The 13,234-nt window shown below is 32.2% G+C and overlaps 2 protein-coding genes and 2 long non-coding RNA genes across 4 annotated transcripts; 1 reads left to right on the plus strand and 3 right to left on the minus strand.

The window, feature by feature from the left end:
- The first annotated feature begins 1,871 nt into the window (after positions 1-1,871).
- On the plus strand, positions 1,872-2,691 carry LOC134257946 (uncharacterized). Its single transcript, XR_009990038.1, has 3 exons — positions 1,872-1,941; positions 2,137-2,286; positions 2,410-2,691. It is a non-coding gene; the product is annotated as an uncharacterized LOC134257946 (long non-coding RNA).
- A 649-nt stretch (positions 2,692-3,340) lies between these two features.
- Positions 3,341-3,903, minus strand: LOC134257948 (uncharacterized). The gene is made up of 2 exons (XM_062740529.1): positions 3,804-3,903; positions 3,341-3,678 (listed from the first exon to the last, which is right to left on the minus strand). Exons 1-2 carry the CDS (start codon positions 3,888-3,890, stop codon positions 3,343-3,345), a joined length of 423 nt encoding a protein of 140 aa, XP_062596513.1. The 5' UTR covers positions 3,891-3,903; the 3' UTR covers positions 3,341-3,342.
- A 265-nt stretch (positions 3,904-4,168) lies between these two features.
- On the minus strand, positions 4,169-4,985 carry LOC134257947 (uncharacterized). The gene is made up of 3 exons (XR_009990039.1): positions 4,916-4,985; positions 4,574-4,723; positions 4,169-4,450 (listed from the first exon to the last, which is right to left on the minus strand). It is a non-coding gene; the product is annotated as an uncharacterized LOC134257947 (long non-coding RNA).
- A 150-nt stretch (positions 4,986-5,135) lies between these two features.
- On the minus strand, positions 5,136-8,715 carry LOC134257945 (uncharacterized). The gene is made up of 7 exons (XM_062740527.1): positions 8,651-8,715; positions 7,404-8,274; positions 6,904-7,233; positions 6,376-6,665; positions 6,055-6,152; positions 5,541-5,831; positions 5,136-5,347 (listed from the first exon to the last, which is right to left on the minus strand). Exons 2-7 carry the CDS (start codon positions 8,265-8,267, stop codon positions 5,136-5,138), a joined length of 2,085 nt encoding a protein of 694 aa, XP_062596511.1. The 5' UTR covers positions 8,268-8,274; positions 8,651-8,715.
- Positions 8,716-13,234: the final 4,519 nt, after the last annotated feature.

The raw sequence follows: 13,234 nt of genomic DNA on the forward strand, positions 1-13,234 counted from the left end.
TTAAAACAGGGTTAACGTTGTATCTCAGAATTGAAACAGAATAGAAAAGGTCGGGAACAATACCAAGTAGAAGTGAGTTAACGAGGTTCGGGGGTCGCTGCCATTTTAGACTGTTTTTAACTCTACACAAAAAAGATTTTCACTCTAATGTCACGTAACTCTTTCAGGAGTTATCGTTCATAAAACGCGCTCTTCATTCAAGTAAGGTAATAATAGACCATAACAACAACAATGGTGAAGGTAAACATCCAGAAACGTAGAGACAAGAACGGGCGATTTATTAGTGAAAAACAGGGAAAAGACATTTCTATTGATATAAATAACAACAACAGCAACGATGTTTCTTCACATATGCCGTTTGAAGTGCATGCACTACACGATCATGCATATTTCTCCAAAAAGAAAACACCTCTCCAAGTAGTGAGTTTATCATCAGCACCAGTGTTCGAAATCCCGCCAAATGACAATTCCACAGTTTCATTCGGGTAATTTATTTCATTATTATTAAAATTTAATCTATCTATAAACATGTAAAATAATTAAGATGAGTGAAGAGACGAATTTTTTCCTTTTTACCATAAAATAATAAATAAAAAGGAAAATAATTATTTGATAAAACTCAATAAAAAATTTGCAACAGGAACTATATATAAATGGGGCAAAGGGGGCCATAGATTAATCTAAGAATTTTCATTATTTTATGTTTTCACAGAGAGAAGAATCTCACTCATCCCAAGAGCCATGGGCGGATTACAACACTGGAAGCAAATGAATGATCTGGAAGATGCACAATATTTTCAGGGGTATTTTTTTTTTAAACATTATCATGTTGTTTATATTTGAACTATGAGTTATATCCTTATGTGGTAAAATTTTACCAAAGGCAAAAGAACATGTTATATGAAGTTCAGGTAATGAGTGACTTTTTCATAATATATCATAATCATAAAATATATCATAATGAGATATTGCTTTGTCATTAAAATCAAATCAATACACGTTGTAATAAAATGCATTTTAATACAGAAAATCCCAGAAAGTTAAATTGGAAGGAAGGCAGAAGAGTAATTGAAATACCATTTCTGGCAGACAAACTTTATCAGGGATGCATTACATGCCATCAACCATTGCATCTGAAAGACATTATTGATGAAGAACATTTTGGTTTGGAAGCATTTTTAGGATTGTTTGCTCCTCGTGCAAAAATGTGACCCAAATTTCATCTGGAAAAAGACATATAAGTACCTATGGCATAGGAGACAAAGTCAAAAGTAAAGCATCATACACATGGGATGTCAATACAAAGCTTGCTTCAGGTATCATCATAACAATTATTATACTGAAATATTTTGACAAACTGACAAAAGAATTAACTAATTATATTTATTTACCATTCTTAGAATGATGGTTTATGATAAAGTTGATATAAATATTTTTTTGAAAGTTCAATATAATGAAATACTGCTTGTGTGTGTTATTTTTAGACTTTCAAATATTTTTTTTATACAGGAATGTTACATACTGGCTTAGGTATATCTTCTGTGAATGCATTACTTGCATGTTTGAATATTCCTGGTATCTCCCATAAGTCACTGAAGGCAAGAGAGAGAGAAGTTGGAAAAAAGGTTGAAGATGTTGCTATAAAGTCTTGTGAGGAGTTTGCTGCCCAAGAAATGGAAATTTGTAAAGAGTATGTTTATTGGAATGCTTTTATAAAATGAAATGATAAATACTGATAACAAAAATTTCTTATTAAAATTAGTAATGAAATTGATTAAAAAGTTAATTTAGCCAAATAGTTTTATAAAATTTATACTTTTTCTCTGTTTCCATGTGTATTGTAAGGGAATATGTTAAATTTTTTCAATGAGGGAGTAGAAGTATCCTTCGATGCAGGCTGGCAGAAGCGTGGTAGTGGAAGATCATACAACAGTTTATCAGGTGAATTCAACATCCTTCTCTAAACTGTAATATATTCATTTATCTGACAGTAATATAAACTTTAATTTAATTAAAATTAACTGAAACTTAGAGGGTGTGGGAATAAATTGTTATGATTTTTTCATCATATAAATGCCAACATGTGCAGTATGTATGGAAATACTTTATAAATTATAATAAAACAATATTTTATAGGTCATGCCTGTATGATTGGTACCAAAACAGGCAAGATTATCAGCTACGATGTTAGAAACAAGAGCTGCCGTATTTGTTAAAATGCTGCATTGTCCGAAGAACCTCCACGGCAACATGACTGCAGGAAAAACTGGGATGGTAGTGCTAAAGGTAAAAAATATTAGCAATACAGAACTTTTAATTATATGTCATATGTAACAAAAGGTAAAATGACATATACGTGATTGCACATTACTTGCTTTACAAATAATGAGTAAATTCATATTGAAACAGGGATGGAATGTGACATGGCTGTAAGCATGCTAAAAGACCTTGAGGCCAAGAACATAAGTGTGGAGACAATTGTGATGGACGATGACACTACAACGATTGCAAGGGCAAGAAAAGAAGTGAAAGCCAGACTAAAGAAAAAGAGTGATAGTAACCACGCCAAAAAACATTTCACCAATAGATTATACGGTTTACAAATTGCCAAAAAGTACAGACAGTTGGGAACGAAGACCATAGCTCATTTAAAGAAATGTTTCAACAATATCATTGCTGTGAACAAGAACAATCCAGAAAAATTGAAGTCAAATCTAAGATCATTGACACCTCACCTTTTTGGGGACCATAGTAAGTGCAGCGAAAACTGTGGATTTGTACGGAACCCTGCTACTTATATTCTGAAGAATTTACCATATAGGAAATACCTGAGTGACAATATGCTGAAAGCAGATCTTCAAGAAACAATTTCATCATTTGCAGACCAAGCAGAGAAGTTAGCCAATTTATGTAGTTCCCAGTCAAATGAGATCTTCAACAACACTATTGCTTCAAAAGCTCCAAAAAGAATGCACTTTTCAGGATCAGAAAGTACATCATTTAGAGTTGCTGCCGCAACTGCCCATAAAAACTTAGGAAGTCATTACGTTTTGAAGGTGAGTTTGAAATTGATAGAAGGAATATGTCAGTATGGTTGAATACATTTGACTATATTATAAAACTACTTTTAGTTGATATTAGATTCATTCTTTTATTTATTTTGCATTGATTTTTTTTTCAAGGTAAATGAAGCACTTCATTTAAATAAATATTAATATAAATATAAATAAAAAAAATTTAAAAAATAAACATAGCTTATATATCTGCCAATAGATTATCAGTAATTGTCAAAAAAAGATAAATATTAGTGTATTTCTTTGTGACTGTCGACATATTTCAATATCACATACCAAGACCGGTAGTCTCCAGATCAAAGCAGATGAAAGTATAATTTTCATCTGGGAGAGTTGATATGGTGGGCAAGGTGACAGGAGGTGGTATCTCATGAATGTCAGCTGCTGTGGAAGTGTCAGCCAAGCTCACACCAGACTCATATGTGGTACCCTCCCTCAGCTCTTTGCTCTCTAGTGCTGCTTGTTTTTTGTACTTTAGGGCTGACCTTCTCTTCTTGAATGATGTGGATGACTTTCGTTGATAATCCTTGGTCCTTTTCAAGTCATGTTGTAAAATCTGTTTCTTTGTGTGTTCTCCTGGTGACAAGAGAAGTGCTTCATTTACCTTGAAAAAAAATCAATGCAAAATAAATAAAAGAATGAATCTAATATCAACTAAAAGTAGTTTTATAATATAGTCAAATGTATTCAACCATACTGACATATTCCTTCTATCAATTTCAAACTCACCTTCAAAACGTAATGACTTCCTAAGTTTTTATGGGCAGTTGCGGCAGCAACTCTAAATGATGTACTTTCTGATCCTGAAAAGTGCATTCTTTTTGGAGCTTTTGAAGCAATAGTGTTGTTGAAGATCTCATTTGACTGGGAACTACATAAATTGGCTAACTTCTCTGCTTGGTCTGCAAATGATGAAATTGTTTCTTGAAGATCTGCTTTCAGCATATTGTCACTCAGGTATTTCCTATATGGTAAATTCTTCAGAATATAAGTAGCAGGGTTCCGTACAAATCCACAGTTTTCGCTGCACTTACTATGGTCCCCAAAAAGGTGAGGTGTCAATGATCTTAGATTTGACTTCAATTTTTCTGGATTGTTCTTGTTCACAGCAATGATATTGTTGAAACATTTCTTTAAATGAGCTATGGTCTTCGTTCCCAACTGTCTGTACTTTTTGGCAATTTGTAAACCGTATAATCTATTGGTGAAATGTTTTTTGGCGTGGTTACTATCACTCTTTTTCTTTAGTCTGGCTTTCACTTCTTTTCTTGCCCTTGCAATCGTTGTAGTGTCATCGTCCATCACAATTGTCTCCACACTTATGTTCTTGGCCTCAAGGTCTTTTAGCATGCTTACAGCCATGTCACATTCCATCCCTGTTTCAATATGAATTTACTCATTATTTGTAAAGCAAGTAATGTGCAATCACGTATATGTCATTTTACCTTTTGTTACATATGACATATAATTAAAAGTTCTGTAATGCTAATATTTTTTACCTTTAGCACTACCATCCCAGTTTTTCCTGCAGTCATGTTGCCGTGGAGGTTCTTCGGACAATGCAGCATTTTAACAAATACGGCAGCTCTTGTTTCTAACATCGTAGCTGATAATCTTGCCTGTTTTGGTACCAATCATACAGGCATGACCTATAAAATATTGTTTTATTATAATTTATAAAGTATTTCCATACATACTGCACATGTTGGCATTTATATGATGAAAAAATCATAATTTATTCCCACACCCTCTAAGTTTCAGTTAATTTTAATTAAATTAAAGTTTATATTACTGTCAGATAAATGAATATATTACAGTTTAGAGAAGGATGTTGAATTCACCTGATAAACTGTTGTATGATCTTCCACTACCACGCTTCTGCCAGCCTGCATCGAAGGATACTTCTACTCCCTCATTGAAAAAATTTAACATATTCCCTTACAATACACATGGAAACAGAGAAAAAGTATAAATTTTATAAAACTATTTGGCAAAATTAACTTTTTAATCAATTTCATTACTAATTTTAATAAGAAATTTTTGTTATCAGTATTTATCATTTCATTTTATAAAAGCATTCCAATAAACATACTCTTTACAAATTTCCATTTCTTGGGCAGCAAACTCCTCACAAGACTTTATAGCAACATCTTCAACCTTTTTTCCAACTTCTCTCTCTCTTGCCTTCAGTGACTTATGGGAGATACCAGGAATATTCAAACATGCAAGTAATGCATTCACAGAAGATATACCTAAGCCAGTATGTAACATTCCTGTATAAAAAAAATATTTGAAAGTCTAAAAATAACACACACAAGCAGTATTTCATTATATTGAACTTTCAAAAAAATATTTATATCAACTTTATCATAAACCATCATTCTAAGAATGGTAAATAAATATAATTAGTTAATTCTTTAGTCAGTTTGTCAAAATATTTCAGTATAATAATTGTTATGATGATACCTGAAGCAAGCTTTGTATTGACATCCCATGTGTATGATGCTTTACTTTTGACTTTGTCTCCTATGCCATAGGTACTTATATGTCTTTTTCCAGATGAAATTTGGGTCACATTTTTGCACGAGGAGCAAACAATCCTAAAAATGCTTCCCAAACCAAAATGTTCTTCATCAATAATGTCTTTCAGATGCAATGGTTGATGGCATGTAATGCATCCCTGATAAAGTTTGTCTGCCAGAAATGGTATTTCAATTACTCTTCTGCCTTCCTTCCAATTTAACTTTCTGGGATTTTCTGTATTAAAATGCATTTTATTACAATGTGTATTGATTTGATTTTAATGACAAAGCAATATCTCATTATGATATATTTTATGATTATGATATATTATGAAAAAGTCACTCATTACCTGAACTTCATATAACATGTTCATTTGCCTTTGGTAAAATTTTACCACATAAGGATATAATTCATAGTTCAAATATAAACAACATGATAATATTTTAAAAAAAAATACCCTGAAAATATTGTGCATCTTCTAGATCCATATCACCATCATTTGCTTCCAGTGTTGTAATCCGCCCATGGCTCTTGGGATGAGTGAGATTCTTCTCTCTGTGAAAACATAAAATAATGAAAATTCTTAGATTAATCTATGGCCCCCCTTTGCCCCATTTATATATATTTCCTGTTGCAAATTTTCTTATTGAGTTTTATCAAATAATTATTTTCCTTTTTATTTATTATTTTATGGTGAAAAGGAAACAATTCGTCTCTTCACTCATCTTTTACATGTTTATAAGATAGATTAAATTTTAATAATAATGAAATAAATTACCCGAATGAAACTGTGGAATTGTCATTTGGCGGGATTTCGAACACTGGTGCTGATGATAAACTCACTACTTGGAGAGGTGTTTTCTTTTTGGAGAAATATGCATGATCGTGTAGTGCATGCACTTCAAACGGCATATGTGAAGAAACATCGTTGCTGTTGTTGTTATTTATATCAATAGAAATATCTTTTCCCTGTTTTTCACTAATAAATCGCCCGTTCTTGTCTCTACGTTTCTGGATGTCTATTATTACCTTACTTGAATGAAGAGCGCGTTTTATGAACGATAACTCCTGAAAGAGTTACGTGACATTAGAGTGAAAATCTTTTTTGTGTAGAGATAGAAACAGTCTAAAATGGCAGCGACCCCCGAGCCTCGTTAAGGGTTCCTCCCCTAACAGATCTAGAGTGTCGATGCGAAATACAAGAAAATCCAGAGTGGATTACGGCGAGTAAATGCCGGCCCCTTTAATAACAACAATCCTGACTTTAAATAATTATCATTTTTCACATATTAAGAGATGAACTTACCTCTGTGTTAAAGAGGGACATCTTGAACCTCTTGAAGTAATACCACTCCTCATGTTCCTCTTCCTCTGCCAGTTCGGAATATTTATCCTCCGCTTCATAACCAAACGAGTCAAACACTTTGTCTTTATTGAACAGAATACAGGTGGGGGTTTTAAGGGACTCCAGACCCCGGTAGCTATAGCCTGCTGTCCATTTGTTGGAGCTGACCTTCAAAGGGTCGTTCTCGTAGTCATGTCTATAGGAAAATGCAATGCCGCTGTACGTAGTACCAAAGTCAATGGCTGCCACCAGCGCCTTTCTGTTAGAGGGCATGTTCTCTGTGTCCCAAGCCTGACATAATAAATTACATGTATTGATGAGGATTTCTTAACCAAGAACTAATATGTCCAGAGAATACAGTAAATAAGAAAAAAAGAGAAGAAATAGACCCTAATTTAACCAAATATCAATGTCTGTGGGTACAAATAATATGATCGATCCGTTAAAATAATATAACTTACTTTTGCCTCTAGCATTTCTTTTGATGATAACTTTGGTTTCTTCACTTCGTAACCATTTTCCTCTGTTGTGACAGATAATGGTATTAAATATCCGAATAGCTTGTAAAACTGCTCTGTGTCTATTGTCCTTGAACTAAAAGTTGGTATTGATATTTGAATTTTTGGAGGTAGTTTGCTAAATTCCTTGGTGCGTGAGATGTACTCCATGGTCAAAGATACATCATTTGAATCTTCAGTTTGTTCAAGATTTCGAAGTGTTTCTTCAATAACAGTCTGTATCTGTTTGATTTCATTCAAATGCTCCTTTAGAATACTCTTATGTTTCGTTTTTTCCTTTTCTATTTCCATTCTTAATTTTTCAACAATCACGTCAACTTCTCTGTGCCATTCTTCACCAAATTCAATCAACGTTGATGTAAGATTTTCATATTTCCCATCTAGGTTAGCTATCTGGGATTCTATTCCTTCTGCAATTTCTGCATACGTTGGAGAAATTGAGTTTTCTAATTCTTCAGAATCTTTTCCAATAGCTTCCCTCTTTGAATAAAAGAGATCAGAAAGAGGTAAAACTGTATGCCCTCTGTGTTTATCAGATGTAGCACACAGAGAACATACAGAGGTCCCGCACGTTTTACAGTGAAACTTGCTGCCTCTTTTTTGATGTGATGAGCACTTAGGATAGATTAAAGTTGACTTCTTTTGTTTGAATGGGACCACTTTATGTTTGTCATAGTCATCAGAAATATGTTTTCCTATACAAGGAATACACAGATTGACATGACAGAAATCACAGTACTTCTGCACTTCAGCTGTCTGACAAAGGTCACAACGGATGACATCTTGTGCACTCGTACGAGGATCCATACTAAATCTAAAATGTTAGAAGTACAAATGTACATTTATCTTGGAAGAATCTCATCTTTTCTTTACTTATACTTAGATTATTTTTTTAATATCGTTTAAATTTAAAAGCAAAAGTAGTTTAAAAATGCTTCATATATCATATATTATTTCCTGCATAAGTCATTTTATACTGATTCATTCAAAGCATTTATAAAAATGTAAGGAAGCTTTTAATGGAGATTATTTCAGACTGTCGTCAAAAACTTTCATTTCATTGTACATGTTGTAGATGGACAAATGTGACTCCCTTTTTTATAAATTTTCAAAACATCATCCAAAAAAAGTATTATAAGGTATTTATATTTATTGCTTCCAGCAAAGAAAATGAGTATGTAAGGCAATACCTTCATATAGAGAAATTTCTATTCCGTCTGGCAATGGACGCCCTTCTTATCAAAAAGCTATCTTCATGTAAACATTAACTGTTGTCAGGAGAGTTATCCTTCTTGTGTTGTATGATTATTATTTTTGTTCAAAACTGATAGAACGAGGTGAAAAAATGGGGCATCAAAGACTCATGTTGTGTTCAAATAAAATGTTCTTAATAGATTACTACGTTTTTAATCGTAAAATTGATTTCAAGTCCTACTTTCTGTTTAGATTATAAAGTCACTAATACTAATGTTCATGCATATGAATATTTTTGTATTATTTTGTTAATTGTTCAAATAAACAAGGATTTAAGACATGAATTAAGAGGTAATAATTTGTGTTACTTGATTATAAACAAAACTGCATAAGCGTACGCGTTACATCGGTCACCGATCTAAATCTCTTAAACATTCTATTGTACAAGTAACAGATGATGGAACGACACGCCAAATTTACAGAAATAAATTTATCATGTTTCCCAGTTGATAATTTAAGCGAGATTTATCTAATGTGTTTACGGACTTTAATTATAAAATACATTTAATGATTATTGCCTATATTTCAATCTTTAAGTATAGCTTACGAGATAATCTTAAGGTCAGACGAAACGTTCCTCAAAATCTGTTTTGTATGTCTTAATTCGTAATGTATGAAAAATATTCAAAATTTTAATAACATTCTGATTTCTAAACTAGTTTCTAAACGTTTTTAAAAGATCCAAACACTTAAAAATTTGAAACTGGAAAATTATTTTTCTTCCCCAAAGCATTATAAGAAAAACTACCCCTGGTATCTTGCAGAAATGCCCGGTAAGGTACCTCAATTTTTGTGAGAAAACATGTTTAAGTAGCAATACTTCAATGACAAACTCTTAGAAAAATTTATCTATTATTAAGGAACGTCTCGTCTGTTCTTAAGATATGTTCAACATGCGTAAACTCAGCACGATAAAAATTAAAGGAAGCTCTTAACACTGACAGACACTTTGGGGGGCTGGCCTTTAGAGAAAAATACGAGGGTTATTAAAAATTTCGCAAACTAATTAAATAACTTCCGTAAAAGAAAACTATTTCATATCAGTGTTGATTATATTTAAAATTAATCCTCTCCAATTTTAATGTATATCAACTACCGTTCTGCGCATGCGCAAATCATGTGATATTAGCGGTCACAAGACCCCCTCCGTAGCGTTTTGTCACAAAAGATGAAAGATTTTTTCCGAGTTTCAAATTTCTTTCTATGTAAATTTATTTTTATAACAAGAACGGTTCATTTGTCAGAAATCGTCAAATCTCATCAACAAAATGGGTAGATTAGAATATCCTTCCAAAGATAAGTATGGCGACCATTGAAACATTGTATAGAGATTAATGGGTGCCTTCTTTTTATCATATCTCATATGTTTAAAATCTAAGTAAATTATATTTTAGGCTATTTAAAGTAATATACGCCGTATGATTGCTGATTTGTATGTGAAACAAAATGATAAAATGATTTGAAACACACAAAGTGTAATGAAAAAAATAATAATTCCACAAAATTTAACTATAAAACTCATTGTAATAAACAGAAAATGAAGCAATATCTGCAATCAAGAATTCAGTCTTTTCATGTAAAAAGGAAGTGCCTAAACAGTAGGTCTAAATATAGACACGTATGTTCACGGGAAATTATAGACAAAAAGGCACGTTGCATTTTGACAACGGTTATTAATAAAAGGTTAATATGCGTTATAACAGAGTATAGATAGTTGATACTGATTACATTTAAAGATATGTTATATTAATAGTAACACGCCATCAATATCAAAAGTGAGTTGTATCTCAAAGGGCTTACCTCGTTTTCTTGACGCCGTGTTTGTTTATCAATCTAAAAGTAGCAACGGCATCACGTGGTGGATTTACTTAAAAATAGACATTATTCTCCTTGCAGGATAATAAATAATCATAATTTTATAACTTTAAAACGAATTTTATATAAATGATGTAATTTACAGCATTTTCGTAACTTTTATTGGTAAACAAAATATATATATTTCCAGCCGAATTTTAAAATGGCGCACGTTATAGCGTATATTACTTTAATAATTATATTATTGTTCAAATATTCAACTATTTTACAAAGTGTAAATTGGAGGTCTTTGATAGAAAATTTGCTCAATTAAAAACATATCTTTTCAAACTGGCTTTCATTGGGCAACATAACAAGTATCATTTTTAACCATCTGCTTTCCATCACTAAAACGATCAATCCAATCATTGATTGAATTTATGGATAAGTCATTTGTCTTAATAAACTGTGTACAATTTATCATATGCTACTGCAAAGACATTTTTAAGATATACAATAAATTGAACAGTCGTTTGTTTAACGAGTTCGACTAAGACAATCATCTTTCGTCGCGTATGACGTAATTTTCACATTGTGACGCCACAAACAAGAAGCAAACTTTATTCAGCATATGTTGTTTATAGAACTTGTGTATGGCTGTGTGTGTAACAAATTTTGTTCTAATATGAATTGTAGTTTTGTAGATAGAGAGATAGTTCGCAACCTTTTGATCACCCCTCGTATATCATATAAAGATATGTTATTTAGACTTTTTCATTCATTTAGAACATATGGTACGTGTCTTATTTGAGCAGGAAAAATGTTCAGAGACAGTGGTCTAGTTGTGGGCAGAAATCACTGTTGTACATTGGAAAAATTGAGGAAAATAATTAATTTAATTTCTTACTCTTGGTCTTATATATTGCTAATAATATTTTAAACTATTTTAAATTATGTAATTAATGGTAAATAACAATTTCTTTAATCGTACATCTAAGGACAGAATACTCTGATTGCATAAATCTACCCAATAAATGGAGCTTTTTAGTTTGCCGTGTTCAGAGCGTCATTAAAACATCATTTGCAACTGAAACAATTCACGATTCGTAAAGTACGACGGGTGATAAAAAAAAATAACAAATTATTTCTATATCTAAAAGTCACAGTTCAGATCAGAATTCAATTTCATTTAGCACACATACAGTCATACACGTGTTCTATAAAACGAAAATGTATATCTTGAAAATTCCTTAAAATTTGCAGTAGAATACAATAACTTGTAAAAGTTTTATGAAGACAAAAGTCTTATTTGAAGTTTAGTTATTCATTGGATCGATTGTTTTAGTGAAGGAAGGGAGGTGCTTGAAAATGTTATCTGATTTTTAAGCCCAGTGAAATCAAGCTGAGGAAAAGATGTGTTCTAAATTGAGCAATCTCTTAGTAGTATAGTGTGAGGGAATAGACGCTCCTTTTATCAGATTTGCACATCAAATTTTGCACATCGATGACGTCAGAGGACGGACCCCAGTCCAATGAGTCACAAGAATGAATGAGGGGAAAAGGGATGGAGCACACCACAGGTTGTTTTTTTTTGTTATGAAGTATTAACCAGTGTATAAATTTAAGACTAAATAGTTGATTTAATTTTTTGACACTGTATACGTACACATGCGTGTTTATTGGGAATATACTTTATTTAATGAAATATTAATACAATCAACTAAGAGGAAATTATCTTTTAACGGGATAGGTTATTTAAACAGTATTTGGAGAGAATTTAATGCTATGTAAAACGAGAGAAATATTTACATGAACACTGTTAAAATATGTACTTCGATAAGCCATAAGCATAAGTTTTAACAATGCTGTGAATAGAACATGTCAGATAGACTGATATTACAGTGTCGAAAACGGATGAACACTGTAACGGAGATCCCCGCTGTGGGTATGGCTTATTAAAATCCCGATGTGGAGCCCATTTAACACGTCGATTTAAATCATTGATTTTATATCGTTTTTCACTAATAGCAGGACAGATCACCGTTAGTCGATGGGAACATTTGTGAAACATTGAAAATTCAAACTATATTGTATTTTATTCTATATCTTTTATATGAAACCAACCAAAGAGGTTTCATTGATATACCAGATAGATTTTTAATGATATTCTAACGCCGAACGACACGGTATTGGGTGCAGTGATAGTCGAAAGATAATTGTACTTTTAGAGTGTTAACCCCCCCCCCCCCCCCCCCAGAAACTATTCATTGATAACTCGTGGGGACATCTCTGTGATCAAGGTAAAATATCGATATTTCAATTGACATGATAGGTGATTTATACAGTTTATTTTTCATGGTTCATACATAATCCGAAATGAGAAATTGAGGTTAAATGATGCAACTCATCTCGGTATCGATGATGCTTACTGCACCCAAAGTCTATACACAAAGTAGCACATTGAAATGGTCAACTGAGAAAAAAAAAGATGAAATAAAAGGAGTAGTAATAAAACTGATTTTTATTGTTTTATTACTAGTATTCTTTTTTCTTTATTACAATAAATTCTTCTTTCATCTCCTGTACAAAAAAGAAAGTTGTGAGATATGGAGTAATTCGGTGCTGATTATGAATGAATAAAACTTTTCATTCACTCATTTTGTAAAATCTCTTTTTGATTCAACATATAAACTTTTGAAAAAAAAAAGATGCATGCAGCACTGTCC

Source organism: Saccostrea cucullata, unplaced genomic scaffold (assembly GCF_032062105.1).
Source record: "Saccostrea cucullata isolate Sc308-1 unplaced genomic scaffold, CSIRO_AGI_Scuc_v1 ctg23745, whole genome shotgun sequence".
In the NCBI taxonomy this organism is placed as follows: Eukaryota; Metazoa; Mollusca; class Bivalvia; order Ostreida; family Ostreidae; genus Saccostrea; species Saccostrea cuccullata.

Excerpts from the sequence above, each read along its gene's own strand:
- LOC134257948 (XM_062740529.1), bottom strand. The coding sequence starts at position 3,890 with ATGCACTTTTCAGGATCAGAAAGTACATCATTTAGAGTTGCTGCCGCA. Across the intron at positions 3,679-3,803 it reads GAAGTCATTACGTTTTGAAG|GTAAATGAAGCACTTCTCTT; the intron begins GTGAGTTTGAAA and ends TTTTTTTTCAAG.
- LOC134257945 (XM_062740527.1), bottom strand. The coding sequence starts at position 8,267 with ATGGATCCTCGTACGAGTGCACAAGATGTCATCCGTTGTGACCTTTGT. Across the intron at positions 6,666-6,903 it reads TGTCCCTCTTTAACACAGAG|GAGTTATCGTTCATAAAACG; the intron begins GTAAGTTCATCT and ends TAACTCTTTCAG. Across the intron at positions 5,832-6,054 it reads AGATGCACAATATTTTCAGG|AAAATCCCAGAAAGTTAAAT; the intron begins GTATTTTTTTTT and ends ATTTTAATACAG.